The sequence below is a fragment of the Denticeps clupeoides genome, chromosome 2 (genome assembly GCF_900700375.1).
Source record: "Denticeps clupeoides chromosome 2, fDenClu1.1, whole genome shotgun sequence".
Taxonomy (NCBI): domain Eukaryota; kingdom Metazoa; phylum Chordata; class Actinopteri; order Clupeiformes; family Denticipitidae; genus Denticeps; species Denticeps clupeoides.
In genome coordinates, this window is record NC_041708.1 from 17,318,040 (window position 1) to 17,345,869 (window position 27,830).

Genomic DNA, 27,830 nt, shown 5'->3' on the forward strand with positions numbered 1-27,830 from the left:
GCACCTACTGGGATCCAAAATAGGATCCCCAAGGATGGGGAGACAAGATGGTGGATAGAGAGGGCTCATAGGTCACCCACTCACTTTGCAGAAGCCAAGGCCGGCAAAGGCACTGTCTTCCATGAAAGCAATTCCAGAGGCACCTGAATCAATCCTGTCATGGTGGCACGGTGCAGGGAGGATTCATACACACACAGGGAATTAAAAACAAGATGACTACGTCAGCCAGGAAACACAACCTGGATCCGTGTGGGCACCACATGCCTGCCAAGGACTGCCCGATGTCCGTACCTCAGACCACCTCGTGGAGGATGTGCCACTGCCTGTTACCCCATCTGTTGTGTTTATTGTGTGAGCACCAACATCCATGGGTATTGCAGTGGGTCAAATGATGGAGGCTCACCTGCCCCTTTGTGCTGTCCCACTATTGAATTATACCTCCACACTAATGTCCAAGCGTGACACATTCTACCTTAACCACCCTCTCTTGATCTCTCTCTCTCTCTAGTTACTTAGATTCTGATTCCTGGCATTGAGCTGCTGATGAGACATTATAAAATGAAATGTACCAGAGGGCCACCAACACTGTGACTGCTAGAAGGATATTCAAATGGACCAGTGGCATTATGTTGGACATGCAGTGTGGATCATGACACTGGTCTGGCTGAAATCTACTCTGCACTGTCCAGTACTTTCAAACATGGACAGATCCTTTCTTCAATTCACCGTGTTGGACTATTTAATTCCAGACTAACTCTTACACCTACTGGACTGTTTTTCAAGATAAATCAACACCAATGCTGCTGATACCTATTGCACACTCACTCTACCTTGGAAGTGAGTTCCTTTCAGTTTGCAGAAAGGGTCCATCAAGACATACTGCTTGTGATTTTGGGCTAAAAAAAATTAATCTTGTTGTTGTGATACAGCCATCCTGTCTAGTTCCTGCAGTACAAACCTGTAGGGTTAGTGCTTTTATCTAGGGTTGCTGCAGTGGGTCAGGTCAAGGGTTAGTAATGTTATGTCTGCAAGGAATGATGTCAGCTGACTACCTAAATCTACTGAATGAGCGGGTTATTCCATCAGTGAATTCCTTCATCCCTCAAATTGTGAGTGGTTCATGGTACATGAGACATAATTTCCAGACATGTATTGGCCACCAGACTTTATACCTTAACTCCATTGAAAGATCATGGGAAGCGCTGGAGAAGAATTTGTGCAGCGCTTCCATAAATGCTCATTGAAAAAATGACACTGGGACTGTTTGCCATAATCAAGGCTAAAGGTCCCATGAAATATTATAGTGTGTAATTTAAGATAAGAAAATGATTTACCCCGAAAATGATTTTGCCCTAAAAACATGAATACTGTTGTGCCATAAATAGAGAGAGGTAGAAGCATGTTATGAGGGATAACATGCACCAACGTTCAACACTATACAGACGAGTGTAATTGCACAGTCCCATTAACCAAGTGACATTAATACTGATCCTGAAAGATCACCTACAGAATGAGGAGGAGTTATAAAAGACTTCCTGTGGCGTTCAGTTCTACATTTAGGGGCGATGAATCTTTGATACTGAGAAGCTTTTTAGCATTCTCCTCTCAGATGCCTCCACCAGGCTCTGTCAGGACAGAACCAGCTTTTTTAATCAGTTTTTTCAGCCTGTCGGCATCAACTGCACCAGCACAGAGCTACAAAGAACAAAACACTCTACACTACACAGTGATAGAAAAGGGTAAGCATTACATTGAAAGACCTAAGTCGCCTCAGCAGGAAAAGATAGCTATGCCTTTTCTTGGAGACAGTGTTGGTATTCTTGGATGAGTGCAGTTTAGTGTCGATGTGTACCCCCAATCCTCAATGACCGCCGCATAAATAGTATGTAATGCAAGCTATCAGTGGGGCATGGAGCTACCAAACTATTCAAAAATGGATGTTGCTGCTCAATTATAACAGCATAATCTGCTACGCTGATTTTGTTTCAAACCATGGAAGCTGAGGGGTGACATGATCCAGGTATATAAGATTCCAACATCCAAATTCTTATTTCAACCCTTTTCACACTTTAGTTAGAGTATAGATCATTTTTGTCCAAGGGGGTAGTGCAAGCTTAAACCTGAGACTTAACAGTTTAAACAGTTCAGAAAACTTTGAATACGGTATCAATTCTTAATTTCTGCACAAGTTGGCCCACTGGTTGTCCCACTGGTAGGAAAGGTCATAGAGCATATTTGACTGGTGACTTGACAGATGCCAAATACCAATATTGTCACAAAGTTAATTATTTACATTTCACCATCCCATATGCATACATATGCTGCTCATTTGTTGTTAGGGACATTTGCGTTACAGAGTTTGCAATGGTCTTTTGTTAATATGGCCTCACATAGAATTTTGGTTTTTGGAGGCTTTTTATTAGGTTGCCTGTTGATGTTTGGCTCCTGTAAAGAGACACTGAAAACGTAAGTACAACCCTGAATTGAAAATCCTGTGCTGTGATTTTTTTTTTTTTCACATTGACCTACACTGTAGGGAAAACTTGACTGTATGCTAATAAGAAGCAATGCTGTGAATGAGTCAATTCTTAAAAAAACCCTTTTTCATAAAATCATGTATTTTATTTTAAGGTTCCTAAAAGTGAGTATGGTTATCAGAACATCTATCTCCACAATTAACACAGTTCTTTGTCTATTCCTGGTGTGGTCACCCATGTGTGGGGGTGCAACTTTCAAATTTTTTATTAAATTATTAAATCCAAATACCTCTACCTTTAAACAAATACATCTGCACTCAGATTTAGCCACTAACCACTTTCTCATTCAATGAGCTCATTATTAATGGTGCTAACTGTCTGCAAAAGTTACAGTGAAATGTTTTCCCCAGAAACCCAGTGATAGACTGCAGATCTTTACTGTATATTAATATGTGCATGACTGTAACTTGAGAGGAGGTGGTTGTACACTTTGTGAGCATTTGCACACATACCACTGTGTGCAAGAACACAGATAGTAAATGTGTAAACATGAACCCAGGTGTGGACAGTGGCAACTGTAATCTGGACAAACATGGCAACAAACATAGCAGACTGAGTGGCTTGATAAGGGTACATGTGGATGGAAGCAAGTCTCACAGATGCCTTACAAAGGCACTTTTCTTGCTACTCTACCATACTGATCAGAACTACCATTTAAAATGGCAATTTCTTTAATGCCATGCTGGCTTTACCATAAATGCACTTCCAAATTGTGGAACAATTCGAGAATAATGTTACTTAACACTTTTTTGTGGTACATAATATCGTCAGGAGATTCAGGGAATCTGGTGAAATCTCTGTATGCGAAAGACAAGGGCAAAGATCAATATTGGATGTGATCTTTGGACTGTCAGTAAATGCAGGTTAATGCACTATCAGGCAAAGAAGCAGCAATATATGAACATGATCATTGTATTGTCTTAAAATGTATAGAGGCAAAGTGGAAAACTGTTCTGCAGTCAGACAAAATTGAAAAGTGGATGGATGCTTTGTTTTCTGCCCTGAAGAGGAGGGCAACCATCAGCACTCAATTCAAAAGCCTGCATCCCAGATGGCATGGGGGCCCACTAGTGCCAGCAGATATATATACAGGACTCAATGTCGATACAGGTCTCAGCTGTAGAGCAGCCTATTAGTCAATCAATCAATCATTCAATCTTTACATGTAGAAAGTGCCTCACATGCATAATGTGGCTCGTGATCTGTTCTGGGAGTAGGTTTTCTAGTTCATTGTGGAAGTCCATTGAGGAAGTCTATTGAGGTACATTGGAGAGACTGGAGTTGGGGCAGGTGTCAGCAGATGATCAAGCCAATATAAGAAAGTAAATTAGGAGTTGCAGTAGCCTAATGTGGGTAGGTGACAAACTCACCTTTGAACCAGAAGACCCAGGTTCAAACCCCACTTACCACTATTGTGGCCCTGAGCAAGACATTTAACCCTGAGTGTCTCCAGCGGGACTGTCCCTGTAACTACTGGATTAATAGTCACCCTGGATAAGTTCGTCTGATAAATGCCGTAAATGTAAATGTAAAGCAGTTCATTCCGTGCCCAAATACTCTCCAGATGAGATTTACTATATGCATGGGAGTGGATGGTGTGAAATAACAAAATGAAAAGTAACTTGAAAGACAGTTGGTGATAGTTAAAAAGCCTAAATGCAAAGTAACTGGAAGCTAGTGCAGTGAATACAATAAAGGATTTATATTTCATATTTCTTAGCTAGTTTGAGCCAATTCAGTGAAACAGACAAATAGCCAGAAAGCAGAGAGTTACAATAAACCAGTCTAGATGTTATAGAAATGGAGAGGAATTTCCTAACACTAGTAACATTTCTCAGGCAGAAGTAAACTGTCCTGGAAATGCTCTAAATGTTACAGTCAAATAACAAATTGGCATCAAAAATGACACTCAATTTTTCGAACTCATGTTTTTAGGAACAACTTTAGACTCCAACACAATCCAGGAAAAGTGAAGTGGTAGTAACTAATTATGTTTAATCCATTGCATGTTTTTCTTTAAGTATACTTTTGAGAGTAGTTGGAATGCAGAGTACTTTTCATTCCTGCTAAGTTACATTTGTGCTGTAACAGAAAAAAATTGTTCTGTCTGCAGATCCTTCATAGTAACGTTTCCTGCTGTGATTGACTCTGGCTCTCAGACCAAAATCTGTGCCAGTCTTCTGCAACCAAATGAGACCCTGACCATGTCCATCTCCCTGGTCCACCTTGGTCAGAGCATCCTATTACACCGGGAGACCTCAGACAACGTGTTCCACCATTGTTTTGACTTTCAGGTTGGGCCTCTGCCATATTTTAGACTATTGTCAATAATCAATCACATTGATCAGTTGTTGTCCCTCGTCTATCTGAAGGTCTGTTTATTTATTTCATTGTAAGAAGGGTGCTTTTGTGAACAGGCTCCTGTAGTAGAAGACCTGATGGTGCAGCTGATCAGAGTGGAGGTTAAAGGAGCCACATTTCAACTGACAGAGGAAAGAAAAGTAATGTTCAGAAAACAGTCCCCTCAGACAGTAACAATCATCCAGACAGATAAGCCTATTTACATTCCAGGACAAACAGGTACAACAGCACACTGTATAACCATGTTTTAACCAATGTTCCCTGCATTTATATGTAGCATTACATTTCAGCATAATTTTCCTGCTATGCTTCACAGTGCATTTCAGAGTTGTTACACTGGATTCAAATTTAATCCCAGTTAATCAAACGGTATGTGGTTTACTTACAGTAAAAAGTGTAGTGTATACTTGCAGTAAATCATATTTTAAAGTCTGGGCATATCTGTAATTGATTTAACATTGTTATAATATGTTATGATGCTGATTAAGAACAAGATTTCCTAAGAAAACTATTGCATTCCTGTAATATGTAATTCTGTTTATACATTTTTTATTCATGTATAAATGTCCGTGTGTAGTTGTCTGGTTGAAAAAGCTATAATTCAAAATATTTTTCTGATTTCTTGACAGTACAACCTGATTGTAGTTGAGGTAAGACTAAAAATAAATATTGCTTTTGTTGTTTTTATGTACACTAGGTTTAGGGGTTGGGGGAAATTAATCCATGGAATAAATAGTTAATTTGTAACATAGTTCTTACCGAATGCAAAAAAAGTTCACCTGGCAATACTGTAAATGTTTTTTCTCAGTTTAACATTTTCATTTGCAGATATACTGATTATAATACCCATTTGCTACACAGGGGAATGATTACATGACATGTTTTTCATAAGAGAACATAATAAATATTAAATTACAAAGCACTCATGGGATTAGAACCTGTGGACCGATTACCTTGAAAATATGAGCACAATTTACACCACTACATCACCATCAGTTTTAAAGGTAGTGGTTGCTGAATTAAGCTGACGTTTTTTAGTTAGATTCTTACATTTCAACTGGTTTAAGACATAGAATATGGAATAGACATAGAATAAATAACATCATAGGTAGTTTTAAATTATGCTAAACAGCAATGATATGAACATGGTATTTTTATGGGTTATAAACACTGTGTATATATATATGTCCTAAATGTGAATGAATTAAATATTTGAATTAAATACTTTGTTCTTTACATAGTTAAATGTGCAGACAAAAAAAATCACACAAACATTTTCAATGGAAATCTAATTTATCAACCAATGGTGGTCTGGATTTGGAGTCATACTCAAAATTAAAGTGGATAAACACACTACAGGCTGATACAACCTAGAGGTAATGTCCTCAAAACTTGACAAAATGAGGCTCAGTTGTGTGTGTGGCATCCATGTTCCTGTATGACCTCCCTACAATGCCTGGGCATGCTCCTGATGAGGAGGCGAATGGTCTCCTGAGGGATCTCCTCCCACACCTTGACTTCTCCAGGCTCTGGACAATACACTGACAGACACAGCAAACGTTTTTGCCACAGCTCGCATTGATGTGCCATCCCGGATGAGCGGCACTACCTTAGCCCCTGAGCTACCTGAGATACCTGCCTATGACTGTAGTGCACCAAGCAGAGATTCCAGCGGACGCCAATCCTGACAGTAATATTAGAGATAGTCTTCTAGTCTATTTTCATGTCAGAGAACCTAAGCATAATTGGCTGAATTTAAGATGGTTAATGAAATTTGTGAAATTTTGTGAATATAACTCTGAGCTCTGAGCACTAATAGTACAGTGGAGGTAAAACAACAACAGGATGGCTGCATTCTTTATGGAGGGGCCAAGATTCGGATTTGTACTAGAATGATGGATGTTGAACTCTATTCAACAGGATAACCGTGGGAACAGGATCGGACAGTGGACTAAACCCACATCAAAAAGCAGGATTCTGCAGTTGTCCCACAACCTGAACCCAGAGGCTCCTCAAGGACACTATAGACTGAGGGTTTCCTCAGATATGCGTGAACAGAGTTACATGTTTGAAGTGAAGCAGTATGGTAAGTGCCAAGTTATTCCTCTCCAGTGTGACCAGACTCATATGGACAGACATTTTTGTCAGGCAGAGTGGCACACACACAAACACTAGACATTTACACACATAGCAAAGGTAAAAGGATACATTTATACTAATAATCACAGATGAAAGCACTCAAGGTAATCAGACAAAACAGGAAACTCCGGTCAGGGTGATGTGTTAGGAACTGTGACAGGTACGTTCATTAAGCACAAACTTATATTGAAACACAAAGTACAACATCTCCTTCACTGCAGAGACATTTATCAATATCTATAGTTCATCAGTAAATAGTGAAATTGTAATTTTTTTTTCTTCCTTCATCTGAAATAGAATGCTTTCACAGATTCCCTGGGGTTCTGTGTGCCACAGACTGCACTCTGATTCTGTTGCAGTACTGAGCAGTTTAAGGCGTTGTACTGCATACAATATCCAAAACAATTCTATTCAATTAACATCTACTGTATGGTGCTATGTCATTTATATGTTCCCAACTTAGATGACGCCACGCCTTGTGAAACAGTGGGACCCCAGAGCTCCACAGATTTGGGTTTAATTTATGGCATCAAAGCTATGAGAAAGACAAGTTTAGGGAAAAGGCACACACAGGGAAGATCAAGTGGACTCTTTTCTTAGTAAAATCCCATGCAGGCTCTAATAGGTTTTTTATTCTATAAATTTTTTTCTGTGTGGTCTGGTACCAAATGTTCTAGGGTCCTGTTCTGATTTAGCCTAAAATATAGCATGCCTTTACTAATATGCTACAAATGTCAACTGATATATTAACATCAATATGAATAAAATATCAATATTATTATTTTGAATAATAATATTGAATATTATTTTGGTTGACATTGATCCACATTCACATTTGATTCCATTTTTACATCACAGCATTTACATCTATTTAAATAAATATTAAAATAAATGACTGATTACTAAATCCCCCGACGGCCCCTTGCATAGACAACCACGTAATGTATTCACTCATAATAAATACAAGACAATTTATTATTCATTGCTTGTTCATCAACCCATATGATGATGATGATGATGATGATGATGATGCATTTGCGTGTTTTTTCCTGCAATCTGCCAGATGATTTACAAATCACTGTTTGTTTGTAAAGCACTAAAGTACATTCTCTTTTCAGTTTTACCCAAGTTTGAAATTACTTTAAAAAAAAACAATGAAGTCAGTGTTGCTGAAGATGAGCTTGAAGTAGAAGTGTGTGGGAAGTGAGTACTTATATATATATATATACAAACACACACACTCACACACACACATGCAGCACAATATACCACATGTCTTCCTTTTTCTGGCAGATACACTTATGGGCAGCCTGTACCAGGTAGCGCTTCAATGTCAATATGTCGAAGTGTGCTTCCATATAGGACTACACCAGATTCCCCTCAGGCACCTTGCATCAATAAGTCAGTAGAGGTAAGACACACATTTTTCCATTTGTGCTGGTGCAAACTTATTTGTTGTTTAATCATGAATAGGCGATATGAATGTGCTGCTTAGAAATAAACTACTTCATCTTCTACTTCTGGCTGCTCCCGGTACAGAGTCGGCCATGGTAGAACAATTTGAAACCTCATCCAGTACATAGTCCCTTCTATTTGGTTTCATATCAGCAGGTCTCCCCTTTACCTGTCATGCTGCCAACACTCAAACTCTCCTACCCTTCCTCTCTTCCTACCTCTGGACATGCCTTCCAGCTCTTCTTTGGTCAACAGTAGCCCAATTTCCATGTGTGTCCCCAGTGGCTGTGTTGCTGCTTAGAAGCCAACAATATTCCTTTTCCCACAGATCAAAGAGTCTGGCTGTGCTTTGCATGTCTTTAACATAACTGCACTTCTGCACACCGACCTTGCGGCGAAACTGGGTGACCAACTTCAGTTTTCTGCTGAAGTAACTGAAGAGGGAACTGGTAAGTGCCTTAAACTGACAGTATCTGGGACAGAGGCTCCTTTAGCTACAAAGCGTAATTAATTAAATTAAATAAATTAAACACTGAGCGGACAAGCAGAGTTCGTACCAGGGTAATCAGTTCAGGTGCAGTCTCGTGCAGAGAAGAGGTTTGTTTTGGAGTCCATGGGCAGGTTGAGGTTGAGGAGTATCCAGTCAGGAGCCATAAATGAAAAGCAGATACAGGGGTGAGAGCAAGGTCTGGGGGCAAACAGGGTCAAAACCAGGATAGCAGTCCAAGAAATGCTAGTCTGTGGGGTCCTGCATGCCACCTGTTGGCGTGGTGGACCAGTGGGAGTCATTTTTTTTTTATACTTTCTTCATCATGGTTTATGGATCAGAGTATCATAATAAATCAGTTTTAATCGAATCAGTTGTAATCAGTTAGTTTGAGCTGCATTTCTGATCTTGAGCAGCATGTGCACTTCTCTCGTCAGCCAGGAGTATGGATTGGCTCTTGTGGTGATTTTATTGGAGAAAGCTGTAACCAGTCTGTGCATTCTTCCAGACTGATGGTGTAACCATAAGTAACAGCCTCCCAAAAGATGTTCTAGTCTTGGAGAGCTGAGACCGCAGCAGTCGGCCATACTCTGATGTTCTTGTGGACTGGTCTAGTGCAATTGAACAGGGACTTGTGTACAGGGACCATGATGTGGTTCGAGTAGCCAAGGTGGGGACAGAATAGAGCATTGCAGGCTTCACGAATGTTAATGTAAACCTTATCCCGACAGTTTCCACCTCTTGTAGCAAAGTTAACATTATTCAGGTTGAGGTCTCCAACAATGATGAAAAATCCACTGAGGTGACAAAAACTCCATATCTTTATGGACCTAGCTGTATTTTCCTAGTATGAGTGATAATATCAAATATATCTTCTATATTTGCAGGGAGAAGAAAGATTTTTTTGCTAGTTATCTGTATGGAACTTATATGAATAAATGAAGTTTAACATAGTTAAAGTAATCAGATAAGATAAATACAATATTTTATGTCAGATTAAAGTATTTGAATTGTATTGTATTCATGTAGGAATCACTAGGTCAAAAGAGGAACATATTCAGATAACCTACTGTATTGGAAAGGTGCAGTTTGTTGAAACACCTGCAATATATCATCATGGAACCATTGTAGAAGGGAAGGTAAGTCATACAAATAATTTTACTGTTCAAAAATTGTGGTGAAGTTGTAAAATGGAAATTATTTAAAGATAAATGGATCTGAAGAGGTGGAGGGCACTGTAATACTGAATTACACTACACCTTGGTAATATATTCAGTTAGTAGCTTTTTTAGCTGTAGCACTGAAAACTTTTGTGTGTATATATATATATATTACTCTTACCATAAAACTGTTTTTTCTTTCCTTAGATCAATGCCACTCATTACAGAGGCAAACCGCTTGCCCATCAAACAATCCATCTGTTCATTGGAAAAAGATGGTCAAGAAACCTTTTATTAAATCTGACCACTGATTCTGATGGTATAGCCCGTTTCTCACTGAGCACTTCTAATTTGCCTGAAGAAAATATAGAGCTGTCTGTAAGTTGTTTTCTGTATCCTACCAACATGACAAGTTTAGTTTGGATCTGGAATTGATAACAGTCTGTTCAGAACTGTTCAGTTCCTGATTCCAACATTAAACATTTGTAAGGATATCTGATATTTTGTCTGTTAATCCTTTTTGTAATACACAAATAGATCTCTTTATTCATGAACCATTTTGTTTTCCAGGCAAGCACCTCTGAGCTCCAGTATTATACATATAAAACCCCCTATATTGAAAATGGAGAACACATCATTACAATGTATGGAGTTGCCACCCCTGATAAAGCCACAGCTAGTTCTCTCAGCATAAAAAGCATAAGCACAGAAGTCCAGTGTGGTATTGATGTTCCTGTAACTATCCAGTATGTAATTGTTGGTGAGACCATGGACACAGAGTCTGTGGATATAATCTATTTGGTAAGCACATTAAAGATTAACATTATCATCATTACATAATTTACAAACAGTGATGGTGTAATGATGTTAACCTTTTTCACACAGGTTTTATCCAAGGGAGAAATTGTTCTGCACGGACACAGAAAAGGTCCAGTGGATGGTTCCCTGAGTATTGTTAAAGGAGAGGTGTCCTTCAGTTTGACCATTACTCCTGAGATGGCCCCTTCAGTACAGATTCTAGCATACAGTGTGTTACCAAGCCAGAGAGTTTTGGCTCAAAGCAAACACTTGCCTACAGAAAAATGCTTCAGAAATCAGGTATAATTGCCTATTCTCTGTATCCTCTACTGTATCCCTTCTGGTACTTATTGTCAGTGTCATGGTGGTTTAAAGTGCATGTGTGATCACAGTTTCATTTTTCACTTTAAAAAGCCATGGTCGAGTTAAAAAGTTCTGACAAAGAGAGTGGATTATAAAAGGAAGGCAACAAGAAGAACCATGACGTAAGATGGTGTCGAAAAGAGAAGCTCAGGCCCTGCTTTGTGTTCTAGGTGTCCCTGCTGTTTTCCCCATCTAGAGCTGTGCCTGGAGAGAGGAACACCCTGCAGCTCTCTGCACAGCCAGGCTCACTGTGTGGCCTCAGTGCTGTGGACCAGAGTGTTCTCCTTATTGAACCTGGGAAACGCCTCAGTGCAGACATGGTCACCCTGTTTTTTTCATCCAAGCATTTTCAATTTGAACTTGCATTCATTTTGTGTTATTCTCACCCAGTTAATTTTTTATACAGATTTTCAGTATGCTACCGCAGAGGCAAACCTACTTTCCACATAATGTTGAGGATACGACAGAGTGTCTACGTGTACGATCAAGGCGCTACATATTACCACCTCCTCCACCAGAAAATGACGTGTATGAGACATTTAAGGTAAATACACAACATAGTCAAGGTTAGCATGTTAAAATGTGCAAACACTCATAAACAAATGTCCAAGATGATCTACTAAAAGTGGGCACTTGGTATTGTGTTTTGTCCATTGTCCATTGTATTATGTATTTACTATGTTTGTCTTAATATACAATTTTGGGAGGAGGGCATGCAAACAGGCTTGCTTGACAGTGCTGTTGAGTGCTGTTAATGAGACAATATAGACCCCATGGAAGAACTTATTTTGACAGCTCAGGTTAACATCTGTATAGAACAAATATTTCAATATAAATTTTAGCTTCCAACATTTTATCTGCTCCTTTGCCCCTGCAATCCCATCATTACGCTGACCATTTTCTCTTCTTGCCTTCTCAATTTTTCTATTCTTCCACAAAGTAAACAGTGCAGTCCATTACAATATGTATCGGTAAGACCTTCAGATACACCTGGACACCATGCAATTGAGAGAATTACTTTTTTTTTTTTTTTACCTTGGAATAGCATAAAATGGAATTCTTGTTGTTTTTGTTCATAGACACTGGGAATACAATCAGCAGAACTTTTAACCCACACATTCTGATACACAACAGGTTGCTTGGTTTGCTGATTTCTCTCTATAATACAGCCCCCTCCAAATGTATTTCAATACATTTATAGAGAAATACTTGCAAATTATTTTTTAGGAGCTTATAAACAGACTGTCACCTCAACAAAGCACTTCATCTGGAAGAAAAAAAAAGGTTTTGGAGTGGTCATGTCAATCACCAGATCCTATCCCAATTGAACTTTTTCATTTTTTTCACAGCCCCATCTGGATTTATAGTAAATTATCTAGCAGTGACAGATCTGGTGTTATTGGTTCCTCTGGTCAGGCTGCATTCCATCCAATATAATCAATGAAATGTGAATATTTAGCATTCACAATAGTTGATCACTCACTAAACGTATATTAGCCTCATGTGCTGTATTTAAGAATGCATTTAACATTTAACACAAAATCTTTGGTGATATTTCTAAATAGTCATGTTACAGCAGTATTAGTCAATATATTTGATTGTTCTGTATATTTGAAATGTTCTTTACATTATTAATCACCAATTTTGCAGAATCTGGGACTGAAAATTGCAACAAATATTGAAGTGAAAACACCCTCCTGCTTAATGTATAAAGGGAAAACATATCACCTGTCCTATGTGCCCTTTAATGGTGAGAGAGAATTTTCTGTAATTTCAAATTAACCTTTTACGTATTGCCATATTCTAATGCGTACCCCAAATGATATTTTATTTTACCTTCAAAGTACACAGAACTTATGCTGGTATGGCTGGTCCTATGGGGCAGCCTGGAATAGCATACAGTCTAGCAGCACCACAAGCTCAACCACTGGAAACTGCTGTTGTACAGACCATTCGTACTTTTTTCCCAGAGACCTGGATCTGGGATCTTGTGGAGATAGGGTGAGTAACAGTGACCATAGATACACCGTGGGTGTATCTATCAAGAAGTTGTGCAATTGAGTGGGGAAGCTTTGCCATTTGATCTCCCAAAGTGTAACACAAACAAGTGGAACCCCCACTGGTGTTCACGTTCAAAGCAGCATACAGTGTGTATGGCAGGCAAGTCGGGTCAAGTAGAAACTGTAGCTCTGAGAGGACTCAATGACTGACTGCTGCTGCTGGGTTGCTTGTCCATTTTATGTCAGGGGATTCACCTAGTGTTCCTGTGGTGGGGACCCCCTGTTGCTACCCTGTTGTTACCCCCAAACTTTAGACCCTTCCTGAACACAATAAAAACCTTCCATGGAGTCAGGGTCTCACATGGGTCTGTCTGAAGAATGATTGGTTAAATAGATGTGCCTTTAGCCTGAATTTAAATATTAGCACTGTGCCTGGGTTCCCATTATTAGCAGGAAAGATTTTCCAATGCAGTACAGCTCTGTAGCAGAAAGAACCAAACACATTCCAGAGCCTTCTGAGTGAAATTCTTACACAGGGCAGTAGTCTGATAGTAGGTCCCACAAGTGGTCAGGGACCAATACATTTTGAAGTCAGCAAGTAAACAGTGAAGTGCAGGAGTAGGAGTAATGTGGTCAAATGTTCCTGTTCCTGTTGGGATTCTAGCAGTGCCATTTTTAACTTTGTTGAGAGATGCTGCAAGTGATCCAACAAATAGCGTGTTACAGCAGGCAGTTACAAATGCATGTACCAGTTTTATGCATCAGGCATCTTTTGCATAAGGCGCATGTAAGATGACAAATTAACACTGCTTAATGGCCAAGCCAAAATTGAAGCAGCTGGGACTGATCAGGACCTGGCTGCCTACATCTGTTGGGCCAGGTACACCTTGGCCTCACAGAGCCCCCTGTATTGGCAGAGGCAAACAAAATACTCCTGTGTCTCTTGCTTTGGTGTCATCCCTGTTAACCCTTGATCTTTTTTCTTATTAGCTTATAAGAAAAAATATATCTATGTTCATATATGTTGAATGGTTGCTTACAGTTTAAAGCTGGATTGGAATGCTCTCTCAAGGCATTTTCCCTTTACAGAGAAAGTGGAAAAGCCGAAGTCTCTCTGACAGTCCCAGACACCATCACCACTTGGGAGACTGAGATGTTCTGTGTGTCCTCTCTGGGATTTGGATTGGCTAAACCGGTTGAGCTTCAAGTTTTCCAGCCCTTCTTCCTGGAGCTCACCCTGCCATATTCCATAGTCCGTGGGGAGGATTTTGAGCTTAAAGCAACAGTTTTCAACTACCAGTCAGAGTGCATCATGGTAAAACCTCACATCCACTGCATCCAATACAATTTTTTCATAAATAATAAATATTCTTCAGCTGAACATTTAATAACATGGGCACATACTGTATATCACACATACATGAATTGGAAACAGAAAACTCTTCACTTTCAGGTGTGAACACAAATTATGTTTCCTACTAAGGCATCGTTCTAGGTCTTTTGTTAGTAATTGTAGTAGTGTTTACTTTAAGATAAATTTAAGAAGTACATTTAAACATTTTTTAAAATAATACAGAAGTATGTTTCCAGGAGTGTGTCGCAAAACTCTCAACTCTATGTATATAACCTCAGACTGTACCTCGATCGCAAATAGAAAATCAATCTGGAAGGCAATAAGGTGCTGAAATGTTGCTGTTTTTCCATATAAATAAAAGAAGGTGGACTGCTTTGCTTGACATCCTATTTTCTAGATATCTGTGACTCCAGCCCCTTCCCCAGACTACACCCTGAAGTCCACCTCTAATGATGTGACACCTTCTTGTCTATGTGCAAATGGCAGGAAGACATTCAGATGGACTCTGATCCCCTCTGTTCTTGGTGAGTTTAAGGCAAATTTGTCATATAGGAGTGAAACTAAGAAATGCATTGTGCTAAATTTTGTGATTATTTACAACACAACATTCAAAATATTAACTTCCTGTGTGGACACTAAGCTATGAAGACTGAGATGATGATGCTTCTTTTGCATTAATTTTTGTTCCTGTTCACATGACCTGTGCCTCTTTCTCACACTTATCTCTGCCATAGTTTTTTTTTTCTTTATGCATCATAGCAAACTTTGGTATAAAGGTGTTTTTCAATAGTTTATAAGGGGCATTTCCAGCTGTGGCTAATTCAGACAATGCACCCCAAAACATAATGCACAGAAGGAGACAACAACCATAACTGGCTACTCTAAAACATTGCATGATTGTGCAAGTCTCTGTAATATTATCACAGTGTAGGATATTTTACGCAATTCCCCAATTCCGTCATTGAAACAGAATCCAGCTGTCTGTGGCATCAAGGGAATCCACTTTGTTTCACATCGCAGGTGAAGAAAAAAAAACATCCTGCAGGTTTTTGTGCAAGATTGGATGTTGCCATATTTATTCATGAACTTACCTTCCAAGAGAAGCTCTGGATGTTGGAATGTCCCTGCAGTGAAGACCAATACAGCTGTTCATTTAATGTGACAGGGAAGAGACAATTCACTGGGATTTATTTAACTGAGGTCTGGAGACAGAAGGTGGCAGAGATGGTCCACGACCTGCTGAGAAAGGTGTAACTTATTTTACACTCTTCCACGGAGTGTAAATAGGAACACCTTGATAATTACCTTTTTTAACAACTGGTTTGCAGATGGACTTTGCATGTTCACCAAAGAGAATAGACATGGTTTTCAAATGTCATCATTGCAAAGATGGACTGAAAAAAATAATTCACCTTTAAATTTCACCTTTAAAATTCACAATTTAATTGTGGCTGATCTTAGCTGCCACTGGCATCACATTAAACCACAAATTTATATATTTTTTGGTGTCAGGATTCATGAATGTGACCGTGAGTGCAGAAGCACTGACTTCACAAACCATTTGTGACAATAAGATTGTGAGCGTTCCGGAGAGAGGTCATATAGACACAGTCACACGCCCTCTGCTGGTGAAGGTAGCACTTTTTTTCCAATCTTCCGTTCAATTGCTAATTTATTTTATAAATATGGTAGAGTTATTTTTTCATTTTGTCTTCAGGCTGAAGGTATGGAAAAGGAGGACAGTTATAGCTGGTTTTTTTGTCCCAGGGGTAAGTGTTGTATATTTTCTGAAAAAGCACACATTTTTCCTTTTACTGAGACTCATAAATGCTTGCCAAAGCAGGAAGACATCTGTAACTTTATCAACGAGATATCAACAGGCTATCCCGTTTACATTGCTTACAATGTCCCTGTTTTCTACTAAGGGGGAGGTCTTACTGAAGAAGTGGACCTGCAACTTCCAGAAGTCATAGTCAAAGGATCTGCCAGAGGCTCGCTTTCTGTCCTTGGTGAGAAAAAGACTCTGTCACTTTATGAACAACAATCATTTAACAGAATATTTGTCTGTTATTCTTTAAAGTGATCACAAGCACAAAACATTAAACGCAAACAATTTCTGTTAGATGAACAATTTCTATTCAACAGTCACAGTGACTGTTGAATTAAAGGCTTAAAATCAGAAGAAAGATGCATAAGTGATGTCAGTGGTGGGGTTGCAGTGTTTGTAGGTGTCATGTTTACTTGCTAACATTTTTTTTTTGTTTCGCTACCAATTTTTTAACTCATGAGTAAAAAGGAACAACAGATTTTGCATTCAGTGTTGGAGTAAAAGTAAGAGATTTGATTAGAGTTAAATAAAATGTCTCTCCAAAGGGAAATACTATAGTACAGATATATGAAAAAACTTAGTTTACTTTGTTACAGTCTACCTCTGGTCATAACTCTTAATATCTTAAGAATAGGCCACATCATGTATTCTTGTAGGTGACATATTGGGTCGGGCTCTTCAGAATCTTGACGGGCTCCTGCGAATGCCATATGGTTGTGGCGAGCAGAACATGGCAATCCTCTCCCCCAATATCTACATCATGGAATACCTGAACAACACAGGGCAGCTCACTGCAGCAATCAAAGAAAAGGCCACAAATTTTCTCCAGAGTGGTGAGTTCATAATGCTCTGTAGCTTTTGTTTTTTTAGCTATGGTTCTCATGCACTGATAGAACTACTAATATTCTGCACTAACAATGTGTTTTCACAATGCATAGGCAGATAACGAATGGCATGATCAGTCCACTTCATTATGACTCCACATAGATGTCTTATATCTCATTATACATCTCATTAGTGCATAAGCGGAATTTAAGTAAAAAAACGTCTAATAACTCTTACAGAAAAAACACAAAATTTTTCCAAGTCCATATCTCTTATAATGTTACATAAGCATGCATAAGGGTGTTGATAAACAGACATCACTTAGAGATATATGTACTTGTCATGGCTGCCACTCGCCTGCTGGGCCCCGAGAGGGAGGTGAAGAGGTAGATCAACTCCAAACTCTATCCATCACGTTTGTTGTAAGCCATCTTCAGGACAGACAATGCCTCAAGCCATCTGTCTTTGACCTGACCACCCGTTTGGAATTCCCCTTCTGACTGTTTGCTTTTGATGTTACCAACTGCCTTTTCCGTCTAAGACCACTCTTCCTGTCTCACCTCTGAGAGGGCTACTTCATCCGCCCCCGAAATCACCCTAATTCATCGACCCAGATTACAGCCAGCATCCTTCTAGTACAACTACTCTGAAGTTGGTGCTCACTCCACTACTGCACAACCCCAGCTCAAACACCAGCATTCTGAATTCACCTTGCCAGTCGCTAGTGGGCCCCATGATAGGATAAGTTTACCACAAACCGACTGGCTGGGCCAGACGTGCTCAGCCAGTTGCTGGGGTCCATGTTACATCAACAAGCTCTCTAGCAGCAGCAGGACTTACAGCAGCAAGAAACTTGGTGTGGCTTCAACCGAAGCTTGAACTACAACAACAACAGAACCAAGTGCTGCTGCCTTCTCCAGTCTCACCACCAGGTACAAGCCCTGCAGAAACCACCCGCTTCTCATTCCCCATGAGCGAGCGAGTCACCACACACCTGCTAGAGCACGATCACCTCCACCATCAACACATTGAAGCAGAGCGTCGGCACTGACTCCTTTACCTTTGTATGATGACCATACCTTTGTATGATGGGTTGTAGAGGTTTCCTGATGCAATGCCGACTGCAATACCCATACAGGGTGGGACTCCGGCTGCCAAACCCACCAAAGACACCAAACCCAACATGAGATCGCCTTGGTAAGATTAGGCCACATCCCTCTACCCATGCCCCGCTACATGCCACAGCAAGCCATGTGGGATAGAAAGACGGGGGTTTACAGCCCTTCACTGATAACAGAAAGCCATCACAAAAAAAACGGTACACGCTCCTCAACACTGCCTTCAACTTCCTGGCCAGTGCAAACATCTACACTTAAGTTGGATCCCCGCAATGCTCGCCAAATGGTAGGGAATGGGATGAATGTAAGACTAGTTTGAAACCAAATGGACCGAATGGAATGAAAGGCCCTTTGGCCTTTCCAACAGCCTGGTGGCATTCCAGGTGTTCATAAACAATGTTCTCTGTGATCTTCTCAACCTGTTTGTCTTCGTTTAACTCAATGAAGTCCTGATCTTCTCTCCTGATCTCCTGACCAACATTAACCATGTCCAAACCATTTTGCAACATTTTCTGGAGAACTGCGAAACTGGAGAAGAGTTCATTCCATGTGACACAAACCACATTCCTTGGCTTCAACATCAGCCCTCAGTGTATAGCCATGGACCACACCACAATCTCAACCTGGCTAACTCCATCCAACATCCGCCAACTGCAAAAGTACCTGGGGTCTGTAAACTTTTACCATTGGCCCGTGGCTACAATCGACCTGATTGTAGCCACAGGCCAATGGTAAAAGTTTACAAACACAGCTTCTCACCTCTTTGCTCCAGGGCAAACCTACCCACTTGCTGTGGATGCCCTTGGCCAAACAGGCCTCCGACGACCTCAAGAACTGGTTCACCACTGCACCCATCCTCATCCACCCGAACCCTCCACTGGAGGTTCATCATGGAGGTTGATGCCTCAGACACAAGGGGTGGAGGTAGTCCTCTCACAAAGGAATCCAGCCAATGACAAAGAGAACCCCTGTTCGGCTGGACTGGCTGAGCGCAATTATGACATAGGTAGTCGTGACCTGCTGGTGGTCCAACTGGCTTTGGAGGAGTGGCGGAACTGGTTGTTGTGGGCTGCCCATCCATTCCTGATACTGACCGACCATAAAACCCTTGTATATCCGGGAAGCCCATTGCCTAACTGCCAGACAAGCCAGATGGGCCCTGTTTTTTTTACCCAAAATTATACTCTGTTGTACCACCAAGGCACCCAAAATAGGCAGATGCCCTCTCCCGTTTGCATCCAGGACCTTGGCTACCTCACAGAGTCTTGCTCTTGCTCTTGATCTTCCTTGCTCTTGATCTTGGCCAATGCAAATTCTGCAATACACTGCCAGGTGGCACGACACGCTGCAGTCCAAGGCTGGAGAGCTTCTGAGGGTGCTGGACACCAGACACTGTGTCAGAGGAGGCAGGAGATTTGCAGGGGGCGTTCCCACTGGTCTGCATCAAGAAGGCTGAGAAGAGAGAAAAGGAGTGTGCTGCAGAGGATCAGGGGACAGCGTGGGTGCCAGTAATGGGCCGTCTGGTGTTTCCCCTTATCCATAATGTTGTCAGGGCTGTCAGGAGGCAGCCAAGCCCCTGCTTGTCTTCTTCAAGCACCTTGCTCCTTTCCTGGTTCCATCTCTTATTGTCATCCTCCTCTGACTCCTTGCGATCACCCCATGGGTCTTCCCACTTGTGCCCGCTGACAAACCAGGCTGATGAGGGGATCATGAACATTCAAGGGAGGTTGGCACCATCTTTCTCATTAGAGATCTTGGTCAGGGATGGAAAAGGCAGTTGGCAATCAAGGTCAAACAGGAAAAAAGGGAATTCCAAAAGAGGAGGTCTAGACAAAGGAAGTTGTCTTGAGGACAACCATGTCCTAGTTTTGTTTGCCGGAACTCAAGTAGCGTGAGAAGAAGGTGCAGTGGTATAATTTACAGTCCACTGGGTGTCACTGAGACAGGACGTCTCCAACACCCAGGTTCTGGGTTCAACAGAGTGAGAGTGAGGGTGAACAGCTTGAGATTAACAAAGGCATGTTGGGCATGAGGGGGTCAATACAAGACAGATGGGCTTACCTTTGAGAGGTGAGGTGAGGGGTAACGTGACTGTAATTATGTATGAACTGACAGTAGAAATTGGTGAACCCCAGAAACTGTTGTAGCTGACGGATAGTGGTGGTGATTATGAGAGTGGTCTTGGAGTGGTCAATGGCCTCAATGAGGTGACATGGAACCCAACTGACTTTTTCTCACTCACATAAAATCACACATAGGATATTTGTGGAGATTTACATGCTTATTACATTTGGTGCCAATAGATGTGTTCCACAAAGCTATGTGTGTCCCACAAAGGGTGATGCATGAAGGGGCCGCTGTTGAGCCTTAGGTCCAAGCTTCAGCACCCCCATATGTTTACAGGGCCTGACACATACAGTACAGGCCAAAAGTTTGTACACACCTTCTCATTCAATGTGTTTTCTTTATTTTCATGGCCATTTACATTGGTAGATTCTCACTGAAGGCATCACAACCACTAACACGTGGAGTTTGGTGAAATAACTGAAAACATGTTTTATATTCTAGTTTCTTCAAAATAGCCACCCTTTGCTCTGATTACTTCTTTTCACACTCTTGCCATTCTCTCGATGAGCTTCAAGATGTAGTCAGCTGAAATGGTTTTCCAACAGTCTTGAAGGAGTTCCCAGAGGTGTTTAGCACTTGTTGGCCCCTTTGCCTTCACTCTGCGGTCCAGCTCACCCCATCTTGATTGGGTTCAGGGCCAGTGACTGTGGAGGCCAGGTTTCCACTTTTTGTTAAGCACATAACTCCACATGTGTTCATGTAAATGGCCATGAAAATAAAGAAAACACATAGAATGAGAAGGTGTGTCCAAACTGGACTGAACTGTATGTGATGTTTTCATGCACATTAAGGTCTTCAAAAGTTGTACAGACTTCATGCTTGGGCCTTCATATGATACAATAGGCCCCTTCACACACTTTTTGGTCAAATGTTAATACTGACTCAAAGATTCATCAATAACACATGACAAATTTGAAATGAAATAGATATAATAGAAATAATAATCATGCAGTGTGTAAGAACAAGGTCACATTAAATGTGTTCTTTCTGTTCATTTTTACATATTGTTTTCAGGATACCAGAGACAGTTAAACTACAGACATCATAATGGGGCCTACAGTACATTTGGGACTGGCAACGGTAATACGTGGTATGTAAACAGAATTAGTCCTGCATTAATCCTAAAACTTCAATTATAATCAATAATATTCCTACAGATGGACTAAAGAACTACAGAATCTAACAAAGATTTTTGCATTAATTATTTTTTATTCTATACACCTTGATTCTGTTAAGATTCAGTAATTAATTTATTGCAAGTCCTGTAAGAATGTAAAATATTAAAATTATGTTCTGTTATCTGTTAATTTTCCAATAATAATTTGAAATGAATTCATACAAATAATCACATCCTCTCTACCAGGTTGACTGCTTTTGTATTCAGATCCTTCGGTAGAGCAAAGTCTTACATATTCATTGATTCAGTTGCTATGGAAAAGACTAAGAGCTGGCTTCTAGATCAACAAAAACCAAATGGGTGTTTCCAAAAGATGGGGCGTCTCTTTAATAACAGAATGAAGGTTTGTCACAAAATATCTTGAACGTTTATACTTTGTCAGTTTTTTTTCTTTATTTAAATATCATATGTAAAATATGTTTTATAGGGTGGTGTAAATGATGACATCACACTGACAGCTTATATCACTGCAGCAATGTTGGAACTGAAAGTGTCCAATACGGTAAGTAATCTGTGACTCTAACAACACAACAGAATAGCAAAGCAGTCAGTGTTGGTGAGAGGTAACTGGAATTTGTTTTGTACAATATACAAAGTAGCATGGATGTAAGATTAATATGTCAGTCAGACATGTCAAAATATCTAAAGTAGTGAACTTGTTTGAGACATCCACTGACTACAATATGAAGAAGGGTTATTACAAGTAAAGGAAACAAAGGAGAATGAAGGAGCGAGACAAAAAGAGGACCTTTGTGTTTGCCTGATTCGGCCCGGTTTTTATAATTGTCCAGATTTTAGTCTTGTCATGGGCATCCTACACACCTATTCACTTCTGCTCACGCTAATGGATTGGTTTCCCATTGCTGATGCAAAGAGTGCATTCACATTTTCTACAATTAGGCATCATACATCCCCATTAGCTTGCACTAAAGTTTAATCTGATCAAATCTGGTCAGCAAAGTGTTTGGAGTTTTGGTGTTGTAGACATCTACTTCAAAATGAGTGAAAATTTGCAAAAAACAATAGTTTTATCAGTTTGAATATTAGATATCTTGTCTTTGTAGTGAACATCATTGGAATTGGGGTTTTTATATCATATTTATATCTTTCACTATAAAAAAAGTGTCTTAAAACATAAAATGGGCCAACATAGTACCACCACAATCAAACTCAGTTCTTCTTCTACTATTAGTCTACTGACATCAGTCTGTGTTCATCACGTTTGCTTTGGCTTCAAAAAATCAATTTTATTTCATAGATTGGAAAAATTGTTTATATAACTAATCCTATCCTAACTTTGATTCTAGGACTTCCCCTTGTCCTGTCTGAGGTCTTATGTCGGCAACATCTCAAACACCTACACTGCGGCTCTTCTAGCTTATACCTTCAGTCTTGCTGGCCAGGAGGACATACGTGATGAGCTTCTGAGGAACTTAGACAGCAAGGCACTCTCTGAGGGTAGACCATCTATTTTATTCACTATGGCTTTACCTCCTGCATGCCAATAATTCACTGATTTCTATTCACCATAAGTGAAGGTAAGAACTCTTTCTGGTTTGCACCTGTCTCAGGAAATCTGTTGTACTGGCCTACCTCTCCGTCAGAGCATGCTGACTCCCTGGCAGTGGAGATCAGCTCCTATGTGCTTTTAGCTGTTCTCACTAAACCACAGCTGACTACTGCAGACCTTGGCTATGCCTCCAGGATAGTCACTTGGCTAGTGAAGCAGCAGAACCCTTATGGAGGCTTCTCTTCTACGCAGGTATTTGTCAAATCCTTTAAAATACATTGTCTTCAGAATGCTTTGCTGCTTATTTCCACAAATATTTATTTGGCTACCATAGGTAGTGAAAATTCTTCATTGCATGTCTGTGGTACCTTTTTAGGACACCGTTGTGGCCCTGCAAGCTTTGGCCCTCTACTCCACTAAGGTGTTTGGATCAGATGACCCCAGCACAGTTACTGTGCAATCAGCTGCAGGGAAAAAGTACCAATTTGAAGTGACCCAGCACAATAAACTACTGTACCAGGAAGCAGCTTTGCAGGATGTTACTGGGAAGTATTCCATTGAAGTTAAGGGCTCTTCTTGTGCCTCTGTTCAGGTAAGTGTGGACTATTGCATGAATGAAATAATATTAAAAACATAAACATGATCTCTGTTACTGAAACATTACAATACATCGCAATCTGTCTCTCTGTTGGGCCACTTCACTGATTGTACCAAATGAATTTGAGTTGGCTAATGTTCTCTACCTTTAAAATGTGGAGAAAATCAAAAATGAAAAACAATAGCCAGGGTCCACTTGTCCTAGTGCAGAAGAGCATCTGAAAAGGAAATGTAAAGTATTCCCCTCTTTGGCCTTAATTAAGGCCTCAACATTCACAAATGTTTGCCATGATATGATGGTGATTTCTGCAGGTGGAATAGAATTCAGAAAATAACAAGGGCACATAAAGCCACCAAGCATATCTACAAAAATATGAAAGACTAGAAAGCATTTGGAATGAAATGGTAATTAAAGGGTCAATAACTTTTTTTTTGAAAACAAAGTGTCAAATTATTAGATTTCATGAAACAAAATAGAATGATTAAGTGGACTGAAATTACTATATCTGTCTTAAAAACTGTCCAACACATAGCTGGCTAAATAAGAATAAGGAAGATAGGCTGAAAAATGCATGTTTTGGCAAGAAGGCCTACATACCTGATTCAGCTACACCAGTTCAAGAAAGGGGTACAGTTTCAACCTAATTATTCCAAAATGTTTGACCCATTTTAAAGCAAGGAGTGTCACTGGCCAACTGGGAATGTGATTAAATAAATCATTGTCTCTTTTATTAATTTGTGATTTCACATTTCATATTCTTTAAAAAATTGTGGTCCTAACCAACAATAAAATGTTTCCTAGAATCAAACATCAGACAATTTGTGATTCTAAATGTATTTGGCTTAAATGTATGCACACTCTCACTGTTTCTCCAGTTACTACATTGTGCAATAGTGGTTCTGTCTCTAAATTGTCCTTTTTGGTTTATAGATGGCTCTCTTCTACAATATACCCACACCCACTGAGAATGCAACTTTATCCATCCAAGTTGAAGCGAAGGGTCTGACTGATTGGGAATGCCAAAAGCTGAATGGGAAGACTTTTGATTTAAAGATTTCAGTGAAGTATGATTTTTTTTAAGATAATTTCATAATATAATTTTTAATTAATATAATAATTAAGTTTAATATGTTAATAAGAGTTTTAGTGCACATTTACACAATTAGGACAATCTTAATGTCATAGTAGTTTAAATGAGGTACATCAAATTATGTGCATTGAAGAGAATGGCAGGTAGCTAAATTAGAATGTTTTTTAACATTCAGTTTTAGTTTTTTGGTCTGTGTTGCACATAATGCAAACCTGGGTTTCATAATCTAAACAGATTGACATTTTAACATATTTGTACTTTACAGTGTGTCAAAATAATTTTCTATCATAAACCTGATACAATTTATATTTTAGGTATGATGGACCACAGGAGTTAACCAATATGATCATAGTTGATGTGAAAATGTTGTCTGGATTCACAGCTGATCCTGACTCTGTTAAAAAGGTACAAACAAGACTATTTCCTGTTTAATCAATTTCATATTAAATTCTGTTCTGAACAGAGCTTTCTTTTTCTTCACAGCTTGAAAGTTCAGTTCTTGTCGATCGTGTTGACCAGAAAGATGATCACATCATAATATATGTCAGAGAGGTAAGAAAGAGCTGAGTGTCAGGTTGACACCAGTGTCACAACACATGCCAGAGACCAACTAAGTATGTTGGGGTTCAACAATAAATTCTTACAGTTCAAGTAGGAGGTATTGATCCAGCCATGATCCTAAATTGACTCAACAGTTATTTCTTGCTTAGCCCCCCCAAAATATGCCTCACTGGACTTTGGCAGGTTTTTTCAGCACTCATGAAATATATTTAGCAATCTTGTAGAATATTTATATATAATGGACATTTTTAAAAACTGAAATGTTACCAGTACATAGACCTATAAAACATGGCCAGTGTAAATCTAGTCCTAGTATCTAACGTCTAGCCCAATTATGAGATGGACAGCAGGCAAACAGTGTAGAACACATATATCATAATAAGTAAAATTCCATTAACAGAAGTACTGTTATGTTGACTGTGTTACTATATATTGACTATATGCAACATTCACAGCTTTCCAAGGGTATTCCTCTTTTTTACAACCTGATGATAAGAGAGGATATTCCAGTACGAAACCTGAAACCAGCAGTGGTCAAAGTATATGACTATTACCATACCAGTAAGACTTTTATTCATTTTAATGCAATTACAAACACAGTGTTAAAGAACCAACACTGCTTCATGTCAAGCTACCTGTCTCCTGATTCATAATCAGTCCTGAAAATATAAATAACCATGAATGGACTGAACATGGATCGTACTAACCTTTGAATTTTATAGTAAATGAAATCCAATCCTTGACACTGTGGAGATGACAGGGGAAGCTGCAGTCTACCCAGTCATCTTGCTCTATAATACAAGAGAAATTAACCTTGAAAGATTTTAACAAACTCTGGTGCATTCATTCTATACCATTTTCCCTTAGGTGACAAGTCTGAGACTGAGTACTTCTGCCCATGTGCAGGTAAGATTTTCGTATAACAGGAAGAATTAACCAAACAAAAAAATCTCCAACATTAATTTTTTTGTTATATTTCAGAAAAGCCCAGTGATGATTGAAAACCAAAAAGTATGCCTTCATGACTGTCAAAACCTTCAAGTTTAGCATGTTTTATTGAGATGTTTTAGTCTAATAATGTAAAAATATTTCATCTATTGCAGATGTGTTATTAAGAACATAATAAAGGATTGAAACGTCTGCACACATTACTGTTGAGCCTAAAGATTAGATGGATAATGTTGAATTCTGCCTCTGATTTTCACTCTCTGAAATTTTAATTTGTGGAATATTTTAGGAAAATGCACCAGAAGACCAGAAGTATGACAGAATCCATAACCAGTATTCTTGATAATCTTATTTTATTTTTTTAATACATAATGATATATTTTGTGTCTAAACCACAAAACCTCAGGGACTTTTAAACTGGTTTTCTTGTTACTTAAATGTAAAGCACATTCACAAAAGTGTGCTTTACATATATTGGTGTTTATTTCACATTTTGTTCAGTTAAAATCAGTGAAAATATCCGTTTTGACCTCTGTTACAGGTCACACATTGTTACAGGTCAATACATTACAATTCAGTAAGGTCTATTTACTTCCTTTAAGATCACCCCAATGGTAAACACTCACTCCCTCGATCTCCCACTAACCATAACCACTTATCCTAATCAGGGTTGCATCTGCCAGAGCCCACCTGGAAACCCAGGGTGGGGTGCCAGCCCACAATAGTTAAGTGAAACATAGTGAGTTTAATTCAAAGACTGAGTTGGCCTGAGGATATATAGTCCCTGACAAAAGTCTTGTCTCTTATCTATTTTGTAGAAACACCTGCTATTAACATGAAATAGCTCATTTGAAAAGCTAAAACCCTAACAAATGATGTTTAATGCATTGATATTAATTTGTTTAATTGAAAAGGAGATTTATCATTTAATCAAGACAGAAAGGTAAAATTTGGGCAAAACGTTTACTGCAAATACAAAAATAAGTCAGCAAAGTAAGTAGTGATGCTGTGAGATCCAAATTGAATATCTTGTATGACTTCCATGAGCTTGAAGGACTGCATCCATGTGGTTTGGCAAGGATTCATACAATTTATTGTAATGAAGGAATAGCAAAGAAAATCAGGAATAGCAAAGAAAGCAGTCTTGCATGCCTCCAGGAGATCATCAATATTCTTTGGTTTCATCTTCCATGCTTCCTCTTCCATCTTACCCCACACATGCTCAATGATGTTCATGTCCGGTTACTGGGCTGGCCAATCATGGAGCATCTTGATCTTCTTTGCTTTGAGGAACTTTGATGTGGAGATGGAAGAATGTGATGGCGCACCATCCTGCTGCAGAGCTTGGCCTCTTTTCAAGCGTCCATCCTTTTAGCAGGCTGTGGACCTTGGCA

The 27,830-nt window shown here is 39.5% G+C and overlaps 1 protein-coding gene across 1 annotated transcript; it reads left to right on the top strand.

Annotated features, from left to right (window-relative positions):
* The first annotated feature begins 212 nt into the window (after positions 1 to 212).
* On the top strand, positions 213 to 26,489 carry LOC114768656 (alpha-2-macroglobulin-like). The gene is made up of 35 exons (XM_028961078.1): positions 213 to 283; positions 4,651 to 4,831; positions 4,955 to 5,117; positions 5,215 to 5,267; positions 5,528 to 5,548; positions 6,819 to 6,984; positions 8,156 to 8,240; positions 8,331 to 8,448; positions 8,821 to 8,941; positions 10,009 to 10,118; positions 10,347 to 10,517; positions 10,710 to 10,940; positions 11,025 to 11,237; positions 11,471 to 11,620; positions 11,707 to 11,844; positions 12,951 to 13,030; positions 13,152 to 13,301; positions 14,390 to 14,615; positions 15,052 to 15,178; positions 16,167 to 16,288; positions 16,372 to 16,423; positions 16,580 to 16,663; positions 17,139 to 17,315; positions 21,567 to 21,642; positions 21,916 to 22,072; positions 22,157 to 22,231; positions 23,037 to 23,187; positions 23,301 to 23,491; positions 23,616 to 23,831; positions 24,768 to 24,901; positions 25,242 to 25,323; positions 25,411 to 25,479; positions 25,944 to 26,049; positions 26,356 to 26,394; positions 26,470 to 26,489. The coding sequence occupies exons 1-35, from the start codon at positions 213 to 215 to the stop codon at positions 26,487 to 26,489; spliced, it is 4,326 nt and encodes a 1,441-aa protein (XP_028816911.1).
* The last annotated feature ends 1,341 nt before the right edge of the window (positions 26,490 to 27,830 follow it).